The sequence below is a fragment of the Herpailurus yagouaroundi genome, unplaced genomic scaffold (genome assembly GCF_014898765.1).
Source record: "Herpailurus yagouaroundi ecotype Mexico unplaced genomic scaffold, PumYag 29, whole genome shotgun sequence".
NCBI classification, from domain to species: Eukaryota; Metazoa; Chordata; class Mammalia; order Carnivora; family Felidae; genus Herpailurus; species Herpailurus yagouaroundi.
The window spans coordinates 118,552,424-118,572,313 of NW_024412377.1; the positions used below are offsets into that span (position 1 = coordinate 118,552,424).

Consider the following 19,890-nt stretch of genomic DNA (forward strand, 5'->3'; position numbering starts at 1 on the left):
CTGGTCTATCTCTTCATGTGCCAGTACTTACTGACTTAGTTACATAGACTTCATAATACTCTTATTATGGCTAGTAGGGTTAAGCACTCCCCCCACCGGCCTTGATCGTTTTCAGAATTTTCCAAGCCCTCTTTGAAATAATCACCATTGTGCAAAGTCACTGTACAGATATATTCCTAAAAGCAAAAAAAACTACTTAAGATACATTTCAAAGTTTTGATTAGGATAGAATCTTCTTCACTATATTCTTCTAAAATTCTCAAACTCCTACTTAGCTTTGAATAGAAAAATAATTTAGCCAATTTCTGGCCGTATCATGGAAATTAGGCAAGTATACCTTCCACATTAAGGTTTTCTGTCACGTTTACCTCAAGTGAAGAAACAAGACATTACAAATCTGGATGAAAGTTAAGTTGTTAATTTCTCTGTGTCACTAAACAATTTTAAATATATTTGAGGATCGCGGCACCTGGGTGGCTCAGCTGGTTAAGCATCCAGCTTTGGCTCAGGATATGATCTCACTGTGAGTTGGAGCCCTGTGTTGGGCTCTGCGCTGACAGCTCAGAGCCTAGAGCCTACTTCAGATTCAGGGTCTCCCTCTCTCTCTCTGCCCCTCCCCTGCTCACTTCGTCTCTCTCTGTTTCTCGAAAATAAACATTAAAAATTGTAAATAGGTAGACAGATTGAGTAATTAATGAATCAGAGGGTCACAGAAATACATACCTGGCAATCCTCTCCAGCACCACCTGACTGATTCAACACGTGTGATGCATCACTCTGGTTACCACTTGCGTGTCCAAGGCGATGTTTAACAGGAACTTTGTTAAGAACATATGCGCCGGATGTCTGTGGTTTACTCATCATCTGCATACACAAAATAAACACATAAGTGGTAAAAGTTTTAAAAATGCCCAGGAATGATACAAATTCAGGCTAGTGATTACCCTGGAGAAGAAAATAAAGAAATGAGAAGGGAGAGCGCTTCTATCATCTCTAAGTTTTTAAGTGGTAGATATTCAAATGATTGCTATTACCTATTCTATGGATGTCTGAAATATGTCATAACAAAATGCATGCATATGGATATAAACTCATACAGAAAACAAGTTCTACTAATTTTTAAAATGTTCCCTTTAATATGTAATGCTTTGAAGGATCTGGGGCTTCTAAATGACAGTAACTTAATATCAATAACAGTGTGATATGGACACCCCAAAAACACAGTGCAATCTTGGGCTGCATTAACAGAACACAGTCTAATGGATCACAAACATGACCATATCACTCTTGTACACCATTCAGCCTACAACCAGGGTAAGCACCTGCCTCTGGGCTCTAACATGAAGTGGGACCTAGAAAAAAGAAATGGAGGCTGAGGTGCACATAAAAAGGATAATGATTGGACTTAAGATTACATATGGTAATACTTAAAAAAAAAAACCTGAATGCATTTAATTCAAACAAGAGAACACCTAGGAAAAGATTAGCATTACCATCAATATTGGAATGGCACTAATGCATAGTGGTTTTTTCTTTACTTCCTTCATCTGTTCATTCAAGTATAGTTTGAGCAACATGTGCCAAGCCTTGTTTTAGACACAAGAGACAGAAGGAATAAAACAGGCAAAATCCTATTTTCTCGGAGCTTACATTTCAATTTTTAAAGCTTTTAAAGAGTTTTCTACATGGAAAAAAGTCAGACAAAAGAGTGGGTACAAGGATGACTGAGTCTAACACAAAACAAAGAAGAAGTTCTAGATTCAGAATTGTCTGCTGGTGGACAGTTATTATACTTTAGTGTTGAGAAGAATCACTAAGAGTATTCCTTTAAACATGTAGATTTATGAGCCCCATTTCTACAGACTGACTGTAACTTGTGGGTGCTAAGATCCAAGAATTTGTATTCAGGCAAGTAATTCTGGTAGAAGCAGAATTGCACTTGTCAAACTTTACGGTAAGAATCAAGTGGAGAGCTTGTTAAAACACAGATGCTTAAGCCACAACCCTAGTGATTCTAAGTTGAGGTGAGGTCCAAAAAACTGCATGTCTAATAAGTTCTCAGGAGATAAGACGCTGCTGGTCTGCAGATCAAACTGAGAAGTTTTAAAGTAGAAGATTTAATGACCACAAATTGACAATGATCTAGAGGGTGGGACCAGAGGACTTTTCCTTGTCTATGAACCAGCAGATTACCTTCTGGATACCCCCATGTACCGTTGAGGGAGGGGACTGGGCCACCAGCACTTGTTGCTGATGAAGGTGCTGTGGCAAATGGTGGTGCTGCTGCGACAGGTGACTAAGTGTTTGCTGTTGCTGCAGGAGTAGCTGTGTTGGAGACTGCAATGCAGGCTGCTCATTATTTTCCCTATGCCACAGAACTCGAATGAACCGGTTATTTAGAACTGCTTCAGTGCTGGAAATGGCTTTCCTGGCCTCCTCATTGGTAAGATACTGGATGAGGGCTGCTTCTGGATCTCCCTTAAAAGCAACCTGTAAGAAAAAAAACAAAAGCAACAAAAAAAAAGCAAACAAATGAATAAGCAGTTAAATGCAAATAATTTATTGATAAAGACTTCAGAATACAAAAGAACCTGCTGAAATCCATTCCGAAAGCTTTGTAAGTACAGTTCTCCATCACCCTAAAAGATAATATGCATATTTTTCAAATTATATACAAAAAAGACTATTCAATAAAGAATCCTAGTAATGTTACATAACCAGTTAGGGAAAAGTTGTTAGATCCCTCCCTGATATCTTACATCCAAATAAACTCCAGAGAAAGAAAATATTTTACCATAACAACAACAAAAAAAAACAATAAAAACACAGAAGAAAAAAAGGTGAATATCTGTACAATCTGAGTGTTTGGAAAATCTTTTTATGCATACCTATAAAAACAGGATCCATAAAGACAAACAGTAGTAAATTCTACCACATAAAAATTTAAAATCTGTCAGTCCAAATATACCCTAAACTAAATGATGAATAGAAGAACTGTTTTTGATATACATGACAAGCAATGGCTTGGAAAAGCACTATTATAAATGGCTTCATAAAAAATGGACGAAGACAATCAATAGGCATATCCAAAAAAACCTGCAAATGATCTATATAAATCAGAATCTATGTAGTAATTTAAAAAAGCAAATGGGGCGCCTGGGTGGCTCAGCGGGTTAAGTGTTTGACTCTTGATTTTGACTCATGTCATAATCTCATAGTTTTGTGAGTATGAGCCCAATGTCCGGCTCTGTGCTGACTGCAAAGCCTGCTTGGGATTTCCCCCGCCCCACCCCCTCTGCCCCTCCCCAGCTCACACTCTAAATAAATAAATAAATAAATAAATAAATAAATAAATAATTTTAAAAAAAGAAAAGCAAAGTAAAACAAGTATAATTTTTCACTTACAAAACTGGTTCAAAACATTTTGATGGATCCACATTACAATGTTGACAGGCTTTAACACAGTGCATGTGGGAGTATCAACTGGCACAACCCTTTTGGCAAACAATTTGGCAGAGCACAAATAAAAAGTCTTAAAATTCCCTTTAATTCAGCAACGAATCATAAAAAGATAACGAAAGGTTTAGCAACAAGGAGGCTCACCACAGCATTGTTTTTATAGAAGATAAGAGAAACAATAGAAATCCTCAACCACAAAGAACAGTAAGTAAATTATGGCCTATTGCTACAGACTGATTTATGCCCCACAGTAAGTAAATTATGGCCTATTGCTACAGACTGATTTATGCCCCCACTCCCAAATTCTTATGTTGAAACTCTAACTCACTGTGTGACTACATTTGGAGACAGGGCTTTTAGGAGGTAATTAAAGTTAAATGAGGTCGTAAGTGTGGGGCCCTAATCAGATGGTACTGGAGGTCTTATAGGAATAGGAAGAGCTCTTTCTCCCCTTCCAAAATTTGAGGACACAGCAAGAAAGTGGCCATCATAAAGAGAATCCTCACCAGGAACCAAAAAGGCCATCACTCTGATTTCGGACTTCCCCCAAAATAAATGTTGTTTAAGCCACCTAGTCTCTGATACGTATTTGTTATGGCAATCCAACAAGACTAATATACCAAATTACATTAAGCCATCTAATTTTCCTAAATGCCATAAACCATAATGACCTAGAAAACACGTAAGAGAAAAAAGGCAGAGACATCTGATATGATTTTGTATTCTTGAAGTGTATAAAGGAAGTATTTTTAAAAAGAAAACATGTCTATGTGTGTGTATAGATGTGTTCTTCCATATAAATACAGTATGTTCATCAAAAGATTAATAATTATTGTTGCAACATGATGAGATTCAGGTGATTTGTTTTTTCACTTTTGTTTAATGGATTTCCAATTATCTTTAAAATTAAACACGTACTATACTCAGGAAAAAACACTGCTTAAAAATCTTTCAAAAAGAGTACCTTGGTTCAATTCTTTGAAATATCAAATTTCCTCGTACTACTTTTTTTTAAAGTTTATTTTTTTGAGAGAGAGAGAGAGAGAGAGAGAGCGAGAGAGAGAGAGAGAGCGCACAAGTGGGAGAAGGGCGGAGAGGGAGAGGGAGAGACAGAGAATCCCAAGCAGGCTCTGCAAAGTCAATATGGAGCCTGATGCCGGGTTCAAACTCAGGAACCGTGAGATCACCCAGGCACCCCCTCATACTACTTTCTTCAGGTCTCAGCTTAAATGTCACCTCTCAGAGTGCTTTTTCTTGAGTTCCCTTCCCCCTCTATCACTTAATTACCTTACTATATTTATCTTTATAGCACTTAACCTGTTTTACTTGTTTATTCTCTCTCTGCTCTCTGAGAAGGTCAGCTGCATGAAGGCCAGGACCCTGATCATCATGCTCATTTTTAGCCAGTGTTTTCAACAGTGCTGGTCCAGTATAGCACACCTCCACATCTTGGATAAATACAGAGATTGAAGGGTGAAGGGCACAGGGATTTATTGCAGTGACCTAAGGGTGGTGCCTTTTTTCATATAATTTTTTTTTAATTTTTAATGTTATTTTTATTTTTGAGAGAAAGAGACAGAGCACGAGCAGGGGAGGAGCAGAGAGAAAGGGAGACACAGAATCTGAAGCAGGCTCCTGGCTCTGAGCTGTCAGCACAGAGCTTGACAAGGGGCTCAAACCCACGAACCGTGAGATTATGACCTGAGCTTAAGTCAGACACTTAACCAACTAAGCCACCCAGGCACCCCCTCATAATACTTTCTTAAATTGTTACATAAATCATATTTTGGTTTCATGACCAACATTAACCATCAGGGGTAACTGAGTGAAATGGCAAATTAATAAGGACTTCAAGGGGCGCCTGGGTGGCGCAGTCAGTTAAGCGTCCGACTTCAGCCAGGTCACGATCTCGCGGTCCGTGAGTTCGAGTCCCGCGTCAGGCTCTGGGCTGATGGCTCGGAGCCTGGAGCCTGCTTCCGATTCTGTGTCTCCCTCTCTCTCTGCCCCTCCCCCGTTCATGCTCTGTCTCTCTCTGTCCCAAAAATAAATAAACGTTGAAAAAAAAAATTTTTTTTAAATAAATTAAAAAAAATAAAAAAATAAGGACTTCAAGTACTCTCAATTACACCGGAACACCCAACCACAAATGCATAAATTGGAATATGTGTCAAGTAGACAGCAAAATACAGAAACTACAAATCACATGATGTTAGATAACATGTTACACTGCCTAAATTCTCAAGATTACAACCATCCTTAACCAATTACTTTTTCACTACAATATAAAAGTCACTCAGTAGACAAAATTACCTTAGAAATTACCAAAAATCTTACCTATCTAGTTAGAATACTAAAGCAGATTAAAAGTCTTTTGTCCAGGGATAGCACCATGAATAAAAATATACTAACCATCCTCAATGGCTTTCAGGAAGAGGTTGCAGATATTAAAAAAAAAAAAAAAAAAAGCAAAAAACAAATTCAGCTTAATTTCATCATAAAGTTGGGTATAGAGCTATACAGTGGAGCTTAAAACACTTAGCAGAGATTATAAGATTAATTACTGGCTCGTTTAAGCAAAGTGAACTGCTATGTTCAAAGATGCATAAAAGCACATTCATCTGTCAGCAACCTAATCACATTTACCTGGATGTTCACAATAGTTCCAAACTTGCTGAAGTGTTCATTGAGTTTAGTAATGTTGTTTAATTCCTGAGGGATCTTCTTGACTTCTAATTTGGTGTTTGTATACTGATTCTTTCTCAAAAATCCTGGTTTACTCTGACTGTTATTCCCTTGCCTGAAAGGAAAATTAATAGATCTTGATTAATTCCCCCACCTGATGCCTAGCCATCAGACAGGTCAACAAAAACTTTAAGTTTATATGTATTAAAGTGTCATTTGTAAGACATTCTTACATTCTTCAGAAATTACTAAGTAATTTTCACATCGTCCTTGTTACATGGGAACAGAACAGGTATAGAAAAAGAAGACTGAAGAGCAAAACATCACAAAAAGAGAGGCCCAAATGAGATTAAAACTAATAGGCTAAAAAGATCCGCCACAATTACCAAGGAGTCTAACTTTAAAGCAAGGAAAGAACATCATTTTTTTCAATGGTGGGTTTTTCAACTTCTGTAAAAGTACAGAATACAAGTTACTAATACCTATTATATTAGTTACCAATACAAGTTACTAATACAAATTACTAATATCTATTATATTCTGCTCGCTCTTCCCATTTTTAAGATGTTCTAATGATGCCTTGGGGAACCCTAATTTTGAGACACAAAGTTTTAAAATCACTGATTAATGACAACTGTGAATTTTACAAATTTACTAATGCAAACAAAAACAACAAATACACCAATTAGAACTACTAAGTAGCAAATTGTCTTACTTTCCCAGCCAAGGTTTCTTTGTGAGCGGCCCTTCCAAACCACTTATAGCTCTTTTTCGGCTATCTGGTTCAAGAACTACTCTGGTTATGTTGCTATTAATTGAAACAGGAACTGGTGGTTCCGTCTGGATGACAATGTTAGCAGCTGTTGGAAACAAAAATTAACATTACTAACAATGCATGGTACCTGAGGAATTTCAAATGATTACAATATATAGCCTAAAAGCTAAAAAGCACAGTGAATAGCACCCAGCTACCATTTCCTTTTCAGAAATGCTTATTTACTAACTGCCTCCTCCTTTTTCTCCTTTGTTAAAAATACAATATTGAAGTTTAAAAAGTCATAGGCAGCTCCAATGTAAAAATTGATTCAGACAAGGATCATCAATGGTTGGAAAACAATATTCATCAGTGAAACGGTGTTAGAGAACAAGAAATTTATCTGGTGCCAAAGTATACCCCACAAATGACGACTTTACAATGGAGAGATCTACCAATTATCATCTCAGACAAGCAATCAAACTTAGCACCATAAACAGAGTGAAATTATTTGTACTGTTTGATGTGATTTAAAAAAAGTTCACCTGGACAGGATATTAAGGAATTATGATTTTCTTATGTGTAGCAACGATATTGTGCTTATAAAGGACGTCATATTCTTGGAAGTAAAATAAAGTATCTACAGGGCACAATCTCTGCAATATACTTTCAAGTAACTCAAGGAAAAAAAACCTGAAGGGAGAAGGAAAGAAGGGATAAAGAAGAATGTGCATTGCGCATACAAAAGCAAGCACTTAGGCCCAAAGGTGACAAAACTTTAATAAAGGTGAATCTAAGCAAAGGTATTCAGATGTTTATTGTATTTCTTTTGAATTCCTGTGCGTTTAAAAGTTTTCAAACTCAAAAGTTAGGAGGAAAACCCAAAGCCCGTATTATAAATTGCTATATTTCATTCACAACAATTAAAACTAAAATACTTAAAGAAACTGACATTACAATGGCTTATCTGTGAATGGGAAGAGGTGTGAATAAAGTAAATAACAACACAAAACGATGCCTGATACACTGTGAATATTCTCCTTAACTTTAAGTGACTCTACCAAAAGTAAAATCAGCAGCCAAAAACGACATGTAGGGCTAGATGCTGGGGTAGGGATGAGAGTGGAGGGTAATATGTGTGACAATTGGGGAAATAATGATGCAGATTTAACATGTATTTCTTTAGCAGCTGCTATAGCTCAACAATTATATTAGACATACGTGTAAATCAGTGAAAAAAATAACTTTGATCTCTGCTCTATTAGGGCCTTTATTTTCAGAAGGCAAATGGAGGAGATAGCAATTGTGATGGTATAATGCATTCTAGAAGCTGAGATGCCATTAGATCTTCCCTAAAATAGCTTGATTACCTTCTAACATTGCCTACTACTTTCCTTTACTGAAGTGCTTTATAAAAAAAGAAAGAGATACAGAGCTAGAGGCTGGATGACTTTGCCAAGGTGACAAACCAAGTCTGCTGTACAAAAACCACATTTCTTTTTTTTTTTTAATTAAAAAAAAATTTTTTTTTAAATGTTTATTTCAGAGACAGAGACAGTGTGAGTGGAGAAGGGACAGAAAGAGAGAGGGAGACAGAGAATCATAGCAGGCTCAAGGCTCTAAGCCGTCAGTACAGAGCCCGACACGGGGCTCGAACCCATGAACTTTGAGATCATGACCTGAGCTGAAGTCAGACACTTAACCAACTGTGCCACCCAGGGTCCCCCAAAGACCTCATTTCTATCTGAGTGAGATTATCCACGAATTACTGTATATGAATGCAGAGAAAGACCAGACTAGCGACAAAGGAAAAACTTGAATTTTTAAGACTCTGATCTTTCCACTAATTTCAAGTAATTTGGTAATAATATATGCATTATAGCATAGAAGGTAATAGTATACTCTTCAGAATTGGGATGACCTGGGTTCAAATTCTAGTTCGGCCACTAAAAGCTGTGTGACTTTGGGCAAATTTCTTTAACCTCTCTAATCCTCAGTGTCTTTATCTGTAAAAAGAGAATTACAATAGTACCTCTTTTAAGGAGTTGTAGGAAAGGAAAATAAGAGATAATAATACATATACAAAAGCATTTGGTTTCATCTTGACACAAAACTGTTAGCTTGCAGCAGTAACAATGATATTAATGGCAGTAAATAAAAGTTAATAAAATCAAGACAGGAAATAAGGTAAGAACACGAAAATAGTCACCATATAACTAAATCAGAAAAACACTGTCGGGGGGGGTGCCCGGGTGGCTCAGTTAAACATCCAACTATTGATAAGCTCATGACCTTGCTGTTTGTGGGATCAAGCTATGAGCCCAGCTCCATGCAGAGCCTGCTTGGGAATCTCTTTCTCTGCCCCTCCCTGACTCGTGCACATGCACACACTCCCTCAAAATAAATAAATAACCTTTTAAAAAATATTTAAAAAAAAGATAAATACTGTCAGGATGTCCCATGGACAGTCATTCAAATTAAAATTAAATATCGGGGCGCCTGGGTGGCACAGTCGGTTAAGCGTCCGACTTCAGCCAGGTCACGATCTCGCGGCCCGTGGGTTCGAGCCCCGCGTCAGGCTCTGGGCTGATGGCTCAGAGCCTGGAGCCTGTTTCCGATTCTGTGTCTCCCTCTCTCTCTGCCCCTCCCCCGTTCATGCTCTGTCTCTCTCTGTCCCAAAAATAAATAAACGTTGAAAAAAAAAAATTAAAAAAATAAAATTAAATTAAATTAAATTAAATATCAAAAAACCAACTATAGTAAGAAAAACTGGAACCTCATCAAACTTTTTAACCCAACTTTTTTGTTTTCAGATTTTTTTATATTTATTTTTGAGAGAGAGAGAGAGAGCATGAGCCACCAGCGTACACGGGGAAGGGACAGAGAAAGAGGGAGACACAGGCTCCAGGCTCTGAGCTGTCAGCACAAACCCCAATGTGGGGCTCAAACCCACAAACCATGAGATCACAACCTGGGCCAAAGTCGAATGCTCAACCGACTGAGCCACCTGGTGCCCCTAAACCAACTTTTTTAAGGGAGGAGAAAGGAGGACATCAACCCATATTAAAGGTAAATGCTTGCATTTAATTTTTAAAGGTTTATGACTATGCTCTGTAAAGATCCTGACATATGGTTGTAATCATAAATATTAAAAAAGGTCAAATAATCATCTTATTGCAGTATTTTAGATTCTCAGTTATTAGTGTGCAACACAGCTCTTACGATACAAAGTAGGCCCTGAAGTGATCAAATTCTTTGAAGGCAAGGGACCATGTCATTTCATCTTTCTTTACCTAATATCTAGTGCAGTGCCCAGTAAATAGCTAAAACAGGCTAAAGGTATACAAAAAAAGCAATTAAAAAAAAGTATTATTTTTATTTTAAAATAAATATATTACAATTATAGCTTTATTTATTTATTTTTTTTATTTATTTTGAGAGAGACAGCCCAAGTTGGGGAGAGGCAGACAGAGGGGGAGAGAGAGAATCCTAAGCAGACTCCACACTGCCAGTGCAGAGCTTGACACAAGGCTCAAATTCATGAAACTGTGAGATCATGACCTAACCAAGGGTTGGACGCTTAACCGACTGAGCCACCCAGGTGCCCCTCTAATTATAGTTTTAAAATAAAATGTGGAGACAAAGTTATTCAAAAACATTTATTTGAGATGATTATAGAGCACTCTTCAAAAGGACAGTGTGTAAATAATTTTGGACCCTAGTGAGGTCTGAAATGCTATACTGAACTCCTGTAAAACAGCAACAAACAAAGGCTGAGGCATTCTCACCTCTTGGATTTGCATCCATATCTCCAGATGTTAGGCCAATCAGGTTTGGGCGCTGTGTCTGTGTTCTGGAAAAGAATTGTCTGTACTGAGATCTACCAGAACTGGTAATACTAGGAGCTTCTGGATTATAACCATCTGGTTCATATGTATCTGGGGGAAAACAAAAGAACAAAACACGTAACAAATAAGAGAGTAGTTAAGTAATTTTTCATTACTATAAACAACTGCAAAAAATGAATTTTTCTTTGATAAATATATCAACCTATACATACATACAAATACACACAGACACACACACACAATCTGAATTACAATAATACCCCTGTTAGAAGTGAAAGAAATAAAAACGCTCCTGTCTCAAAACACAGACACACATATCTGTTCTTGATTACGGAGATATTTCCAAATTCATTTACCTTAGCTAGCCATTTTTATCCTATATATTAATCACTTAATCCAAACATCTCTTAAATATTTTTAAAAGAAATATGCACATATATGAATACTATGTATAAAGGACTGGTTGAGTTTCCTCTGTTACCATGTTTCACCAATTTCTAGGTACTCTTTTTTTTTTAATTTACATCCAAGTTAGTTAGTATATAGTGCAATAATGACTTTACAAGTAGATTCATCCCCTGGGTAGAACACCCAGTGCTCATCCCAACAAGTGTCTTCCTTAATGCCCCTTGCCCATTTAGCCATCCCCCCCACCCTAGGTACTCTTTTAAGTAGGGAAAAAAATAGAGAAAAAAATCAATCTACTAATTTGATTACCTACATTTTAAAATGGAGATATAATAGCTGCTTTCATACATAAAACATTTCAAATGCTTTATTTCAAACAGCTAAAAAAATTTTATATTTACAAATATAATCATTATGTTACTACCAACCACCCCATCAATGCCACTTTTATCACATTCCCTTTGTTTTCTCTACAACTAAATATTTAATTCTTAAAATTATAATGCTAAAAGGCTATTTTGTTAGTATTAAAAAAATTCTGAATATGTTCATCTCTAAGTGGTATATATCCTCTTCATCCTACATAAAATGAAACAAGGGTTAAGATTAAGTGAAGACACTGGTTTTCACAACTGTGATTTAGAAGTCCTTGCATCTCTTTTTCTTCCTTGGTGGAAAAATGCTCTACGGCATTCATATTAAGTTTCAGCTACAAAGTAAGAGACATTCAGATCCTTACTAATGGCCAATCAATATGATTCAAAGTATAAGATCAGCAAATTATGATAAAGTTTTCAGTTACCACGTGGTAGTCTTGAAAGAAAATCTCCTATAGCTGTAGGTTTTAAAGCAGTTACATAATCAAATGACCTTGTTCTATAATTCCTGAGAATACACAGAACCCCTAGAAACTCAAAAGTCCTTTAGACAGTTATGATGGACTCAGATCTAAAGGGAAAGCAAGAAATGTTAAAAACCTCATGAAACACCCACAAAGCACTCCACAGGTCTTCCAAAGGTACACATAAGTAGGAGGGAAGAGTTTTCCAGAAATTACTACATTATACACAGCCAGGTCATACATGGATCAGAGAGGGGAAAAAAGATATGCTCATCCGTGATCAGCAAGAAAAACAGATGTTTTTGGTTTGCTTTTTAAAAAATTATCCTAGTTTTTCTTGTAATGTGTAACTGATTAGAAAATATTCAAGTAAATATTCTCTTCCTATTTACTGTATTAGAAATCAGTTCAAGGAACTACCATGACTTTTGTTACTGAGGCACTAAAAGTCAACATAGAGGACACCAGAGATGACAGACACACAGGAGGCCTAATCTAGCAACCACTAGGGACAAATCAAAGAGGCAGAGGAACAGAAGAGAAAACTACCTAAGAGGTTCAGTGGGAATTTGTGATGGCAGATCAGGATGCCAGTCACCACGCAGGCTGGCAAGCTATGGTACAAAAAGATCAGAGGGTGGATGGCCAGCCATCTGTAGCAAAGCTTACCTGGGACCAGAGGGGTGGGGCTGGAGACTGAGGTATGGTACCCAATGGAGGATCCCATGAGGTTTCGAGGTGGCACCAAACGAGCTGCCAACAGAGGAGGCGGTGTCCCCAACTGAAGTCGCTCAGATGCAGCAGCACCATGTTCACGAGAGTACATGGGCTGTCCTACAGAGGAAAGAATAGGAGGGCAGCTGGGAATGAGAGTCACAAGCTTCTCAGGGAATGATGTACTTCCTGAGACTTTAGCCAAGAACAGAGAGAGTACACCAAAATGCCAGTCGAGAAAGGTATTACTGATATTCTTCCTAACTCAAGAAACAGGCACATAACCAGTTAGGATGCACTGAGGTACAAAGAAAGAGTGAGAATTAGGCAATATGATTGCATAATCTCCATTTTTCACAATCTTAAGTGGAACAACTATATGCTAATTGTACCCAAAACTGAACAGTCAACCATATCACACTATCAGGTAAAGGTGCCCTGAGCTATTACTTGTGTACAGTTTTGTATCCAGCAAGACATGTAGTTTTTTGAAGACTATCACATCCATTAAAAACAAAAACTCTTCTCCTCAAAACCACATAGTTTAAGGTTGACACAAAACATACTCCCATATCTGGGAGCAGAAAAAAACAATAAAAAAATTAAAAACAAAAAACACCACAAGCATATCCTCACAGAAAATGAGAAACGTTCAAAAGGAAAACACTAAACAAGACAGTGAAAACTTGTTATCCCATGAACAGGTAGATAACAAGTACAAAGAAAAAAAGGACAAAACCCGAGATAAACAGACCAACTACTGTACGTATGAAATTACCTCAGATACTAAGAATGACTTTTGAAAAAAAGCACATTTAGAGCTTACATATATTAACACAAGAATCTCTGACACAATGAAGTCAAATTTGGTAGAAAAAGATTTAAAAAGAAGTACCAAGGAGTAGGCTTTCTTCTTTCATTGGACGCTTAATAGTATGTTTTACTGACTACCCCCATGAGACCTATTTATAATGTTTACTCAACACTTTATATTTAAAGTCAGATGTTCACTATGTGGCACAAGATAAGTGAATTTAGAATTTCTTTTACACCTGATAAATTTCCTTAACGGTTATAAAATTCCAAAGATTTTTTTTTTTTAATTTTTTTTTTTAACGTTTATTATTGAGAGACAGAGAGACACAGAGCATGAGCATGGGAGGGGCAGAGAGACACAGAATCCGAAGCAGGCTCCAGGCTCTGAGCTGCCGGCACAGAGCGCGACGCAGGGCTCGAACTCACAGACCGCAAGATCATGACCTGAGCCGAAGTCAGGCGCTTAACTGACTGAGCCACCCATGTGCCTCTCCAAAAGATTTTTAATACACTTTTAACAAAACAAACCACAATACAGCCACTTGATTTTATAGTAAACGTACAAGACAAACAGATGTACTAAATTTTACTACCCTTCTCTTCCTACGTATGAAGCGAAGGAGGTGACAAATCATACTGTACAGCAGACCACAAAACTGTGTGCTTAGCACCAATTCTTTCAAAATTTGCATTAAAAAAGAATCTTTTGATCACTACATTGCAAAAACAACCTAACATATCATCAACGAAATCTGAAAATAGTTGTAAGAATGACCTACTAGGCAGAATTTCCTGCAGAATGAAGGGGTGTGCTAAAGAGAAAAATGGGGAAGTACATTCTCAGTCCATACAACTAGTTTAAATTTTGGACACAGCACTCAATGCACCAAGTATACTTAACTAATAACTGTCTTAAAGTGAAATGAAAAGTTAAAGGCTAATCTGCACAATGTCTTCTTGTCAACATGAATGACAAAGAACATGCATTTAATTTTAGAAAGATGGTTGTTTATTCAAATACAGTCTGATGTTCTTCAACAACCCTTAATGAAACAACAGGTCTAAGCAGTGATTACAAATGGCTGCTGAAACCATGAACAACTTTCAAAATGGGTCAATCAGGATGAAAACACCTGTACACATTGATCAGCATTTACAATACAGAAAAGAAATATTATGTACATCATAAAATACTGTAGTAGGAAGTACATCAATAAAATATTCATAACAAAAACAAAAAACAAACAAATGTGAATCCAATGCCTCCAAATTTAGCCCCCAATTTATAGAAAACCCAGAAGATAGAAGAATGTGTTAAATGACACAAGGGGGTGTAATGTGCCAAGTCCAGAATGTGAAAACATTCTTCAGGACAAATGATCAGTTTCTTTAACAAATAAAGGTCAAGAAAAAACAAAACAGAGGTACGAGAAACTGTTATAGGTGTAAAGACTTAAGAAATACATCTTCTAAGTATAATACGTAACCTTGTTTGGATCCAGCTTCAAATGAACCAGCTGTAAAAGGACACCTACGATACAATTTGGAAATATGAACACTGATGGCATATTTGACAACAGTAAACTTACAAATATTTTGGGAGTGTAATAAAGTACTGTGATTGTGTGTTCATCCTTATCTTTCAAAGATATACAATGAAGTTTTTACAGATGAAATGTTACGTTTGGGGCTTGTTCTAAAATAATCAAGTCAGGGATGTGCTATACATGAAGTAAGATTAACTCCATATGTTGAGAAGCATTGAAGGCCATGAGTACCTGAAGATTCCTGCAGTATTTGCCTTCCTTCTTTGTGTATTTGAAATTTTCCGTAAGTTTTCTTAAATGAAATATGTTACAATAACTGTGAAGGTGAGCTGATCACAACTTATATTCATTAATTTTAGTTCTGATCAGCACAGAGTGAATGGAGAATTTCAAAGTGCAAACACTCCAAGTTCATGCTTCTAAGTTTTTCATATATCTTATATGCCCGACAGCAAAATTTTCAGTTTTTAAAAATGAAGTTTAGTTATTTATTTTTAGAGAGAAAGAGTGAACAGGGGAGGAGCAGAGAGAAAGAAAAAGAATCCCAAGTAGGTTCTGTGCTATCAGTGCAGAGCCCAAAACAGGGCTTGAACCCACGAACCATGAGATCATGATCTGAGCCGAAATCAAGAATCAGACACAACCAAGTGAACTCCCCAGGCACCCCCCAAATTTTCACCTTCTTAACGTTAACTCTAGTCAGCTAAAGATAGTCTTTATTCAAATAGAATTTTTAGCTACTCTTTATAATTTCCTGATTTTGTCTTTAAGAGTATTCCAAGGGAAAAAAAATCTTAAGCTTTAAACTAAAAGCTCAATTAGAAAACAAAAAAGCTACACCTTCCAATTATTGGCCATATTGATCATGTATCTTCAGTATTAGGATCCAAGGTCCCTGGCACACCATCTAAAGTTCCAGGGTCTAAATGATGTCTGGTACACAGTAGGAACTCAATAAAGAGTGACTTAAAGAAGCGATGAAAGTTTATTTATTAAAAGTATCCCAATAACAAGTATTTTGGATGAAAATCTGTATGCTGAAATGGACAATAAGATAATGAATGCAAGACAAAACAAAGTAAAACACAAGGGGAGAGATGCCCCAGACAACATTCAATGACTCTATCGGATATGAATAAATTTTCTAGACCTCAAAACCCAAGATTCTGCATAAAGAAACATTATTTATGCATTCCACAGAATTAAGTGCAGAATCTCAAGTTTAGTAGGTGTACAGGGCTTTAAATAATTTTACACAGACGGTAACAGGAAATGTATTTTAAGAAAGATAATTTACATAAATTCATTTAGAGACTGACAACTGCCTTCAACCCAAAACATCAGTCTGTAGAATACAGGATGTTATATTCTACTATTACTCTTGCACACACTCGTTACACTGAGCTTAGCGATGAGAAAATGTATCTACCACATCTTCTTCAGAGAAACATAAAAAAGAGACCAAATTTAAAGGAGAAAGGGGAATATACTTAAAACTGGTCCATGGGGCGCCTGGGTGGCGCAGTCGGTTAAGCGTCCGACTTCAGCCAGGTCACGATCTCGCGGTCTGTGAGTTCGAGCCCCGCGTCAGGCTCTGGGCTGATGGCTCAGAGCCTGGAGCCTGTTTCCGATTCTGTGTCTCCCTCTCTCTCTGCCCCTCCCCTGTTCATGCTCTGTCTCTCTCTATCCCAAAAATAAATAAACGTTGAAAAAAAAATTAAAAAAAAAACTGGTCCTGAAAACCAAAAAATTATACACTGAATTGGTTATTTCAAATTTGGATAAAATGTCTTGAGTACCACAGAGGACAGAGGTGATTTTAATGTGTGTTATGATATTGCTCTCTTTCCATACAATTCCATCTATATTCCTTAAGTCATTTTCAGAGTATCTGTGACATTTTTAATGCAACAAAACAACATTTCAGAATTTCTTCTAAACTGTATCTATTTGACAACACCTTTTAAATAGCATTACCAGAGGCCATATATACCCTACCCAGTTATACAGTGAAGATAATTCCTTTTCTTTTAATATTCAATTGTCCTATTCCAAAACAAGTAATAACCACAGGCTGGATGTTTTATTTTTGACAGAATTAGTTCCTTTGTCACCTGTATTTCTGAGCCACTTTGTTCATCTAGTTACAATGGCAAAATATGCTATATTTTAAAAAACACATTTCTTTTCCACTATTAGATTAACTTGTTACAAGAATCATTTCTTACTCATCTGCATATTCCCAGTACCTAGCATTAGGGAAACTCCTCTATTTTTCCTTCCAAAACCCCAGATTTCATTTTTCTCTGTATGTCCTGGGTTTCTACGGACATAATTTTCACAAGTAAATACCATTTGATATGCTGTATTCCACTTATAAACATCTTCTGTGTTGTGAATTTTAACGACAACAAAATATCCGTAATTTATACCTTCCCAACTTGTTAAACTTTGAGAGCTCAAGTTCTCTAATACATTTTTTTACTTTGTTTGAAGTGAAGTTCTGATTTTTTGGGAAATTACTCATTACACTATTAAGAAAAATATACCTGAACAATTTGAAGGATTCAACTTATATCTAAAAGGAAATTAAAAAAAAAAAAAGCTATTTTTAAAACAACTAAATACAAAGATATAAAAAATGTATGCCTAACAAACTACACCAAAAAAATGTTTAACTGTTTACAATGTAATCAGAAACTTTCTCCTATGTTTTCAAATTTCCCTATGAATTTTAGAATCAAATTTTAACTTTAAAAAAAGGAGGAGAGTAGTTTGCATAGCACAAAGAGTTTTAAATTGTCTGATATGAATAATTCTGTAACTTTCAAGACATTTGTCTGCCAACCAAATCTCTTCAAGACACTGGTGCGTATATGGGACTATCCTCTAAAGCAGTAATTCACAAACGCCAAAAGGAAGCTATCACCTTTTACTGGTCTGAGACAAAATGAAGGGAAAAATTAATATTTCATAAAATGAAATATAAAAGGATTGTCCTTTATTCTGGTACTGTCTTTTTTTATAAATAAAAATATAGTTTTTAAACAGAAATATTAAATTTTTTCACATATTGTTTCTTAATGGGGGCAAACAAGAAGTTGCTAACTATACTATTCCTCCAAATTTTCTTAAAAATGTTACCAGCTTCTGAAAAGCAGTTACCAACATATTAACAAAATATTCTTGCTTTTAAAGACAGAAAAATGGGGGCATCTGGGTGGCTCAATTGGTTAAGCATCCAACCTCAGCTCAGGTCATGATCTCACAGTTCGTGGGTTCGAGCCCCACATCGGGCTCTGTGCTAACGCTCGGAACCTGGAACCTGGAGCCTGCTTCAGATTCTGTGTCTCCTCTCTCTCTCTGCCCCTCCCCTGCTCACTCTGTCTCTCAAAAATAAATAAATATTAAAAAAAAAATTTTTAATAGAAAAATGGGGGTGTCTGGGTGGCTTAGTTGTTTAAGTATCCAACTCTTGATTTTGGCTCTGGTCATGATCTCATGGTTACGAGATCAAGCCCTGCATCAGGCTCTGTGTTGACCCTGAAGCCTGCTAAAGATTATCTCCTTCTCTCTGTCCTTCTCTCCCCTTTACACTGTCTCTCAAAAAAACAAACAAAAAAAAAAACCACACAAAAACTTAAAAATAAAAAATGGTGTTCAAGTAAAATGAGGTTAGATACCTTGTTCAACTTTGCTCTCAAGTATGTAGCACAATACCTGGCACATAGCAGGCATTCACCAAATACTTGCTCAATTAACAAACAACTAAGTCACTAAAATAAATGATAACAGTCAGACTTTTATAAATTAAAATCAAAGTGGAATTTTTACAGTCACTATGTTAAATTTAACAATATTAAATGGTAATTGCCAGACTTAGAAAAAAAATCAAAAACAAAGAATTTTTATTGTGAGTCACAACACTAAATTTAACACTAAGAAAACGTGCCATCTGCAATACACTCTCAGATAAATAATCTGTTTTTTGTACTTGTAAGTCCAAAAGCATTAACTAATAACGTTAAGAACTCAATTGGGGGAAATAAATGATACAGGACTGATAAATGCTGAAGCCAGGTAACAGATGTATATGGCAGTACATTATACTATCTTCTTTATTTTTACATTTAAAATTTGTCTAATTGAAAAATAAGAGAAGCAGTAAAACAAAGATGCACTAATTAGAAGACTATGAGAGGCTAAGATGTTCTGCTCTGAAAAAGCTCAGCTGAACATAAACTTAATATACATGAAAAGAAATCTAACAGGAGGCCTATGGACAATTATACGTCATTATGTAAGAAATGCTTTTTGGTCTTGTCGGAGTTTACAACAGACCAATAATGTTCCCCATGTACTTAGAAGATGTGGGGTTTGAAAGAAGAGAAGAGAGAGAGCACATTACTAGGAATGAAGACAGGAAAAGAAAGTTGAGTCAAGACAGGGACACAAGACAAGATATTAATGGCCTGACCAGAAGATGTATGTGAGAGCACAGTGAGATTACCTATTATATAAAAGAGAAGCTACAGGGAAGGGTTCATCTACAGTTTGGGAGAAAACTGTGGCCACTAAAGAGTTCTCATGTCGTGAATGGCTTTCTTAGGAAAACTAGCAGCACTATGTGGTGTGACTTAGGGGGAGTGAAACATAATGGGAGTCAAAAGAAGTACAGCAATAATCCAAATGTGAGGTGATTCAAGTGTGGATGAGGGCAAAAGCCACAGGAGGAATAGAGAGAAACGGATACTTCAAAGAAAAAGAGAAAGGATTTTTTTACTAACTAGATATAAAAAAGCAAAGCAATGAGTCAATCAT

The 19,890-nt window shown here is 36.4% G+C and overlaps 1 protein-coding gene across 4 annotated transcripts in view; it reads right to left on the minus strand.

Annotated features, from left to right (window-relative positions):
• The window catches only part of RBM27 (RNA binding motif protein 27), a 75,140-nt gene that overhangs the window by 21,564 nt on the left and 33,686 nt on the right, over positions 1–19,890 (minus strand). For 2 of the 4 annotated variants that reach the window (XM_040453646.1, XM_040453638.1), the window contains exons 9-14: positions 12,662–12,826; positions 10,684–10,833; positions 6,857–7,001; positions 6,103–6,256; positions 2,194–2,490; positions 724–864 (exon numbers count right to left, since the gene is read on the minus strand). In XM_040453646.1, the coding sequence (XP_040309580.1) occupies positions 724–864; positions 2,194–2,490; positions 6,103–6,256; positions 6,857–7,001; positions 10,684–10,833; positions 12,662–12,826 (1,052 nt within the window). The remainder of the gene's footprint in view (positions 1–723; positions 865–2,193; positions 2,491–6,102; positions 6,257–6,856; positions 7,002–10,683; positions 10,834–12,661; positions 12,827–19,890) is intronic. The other 2 variants (XM_040453663.1, XM_040453653.1) reach the window with 1 other exon arrangement.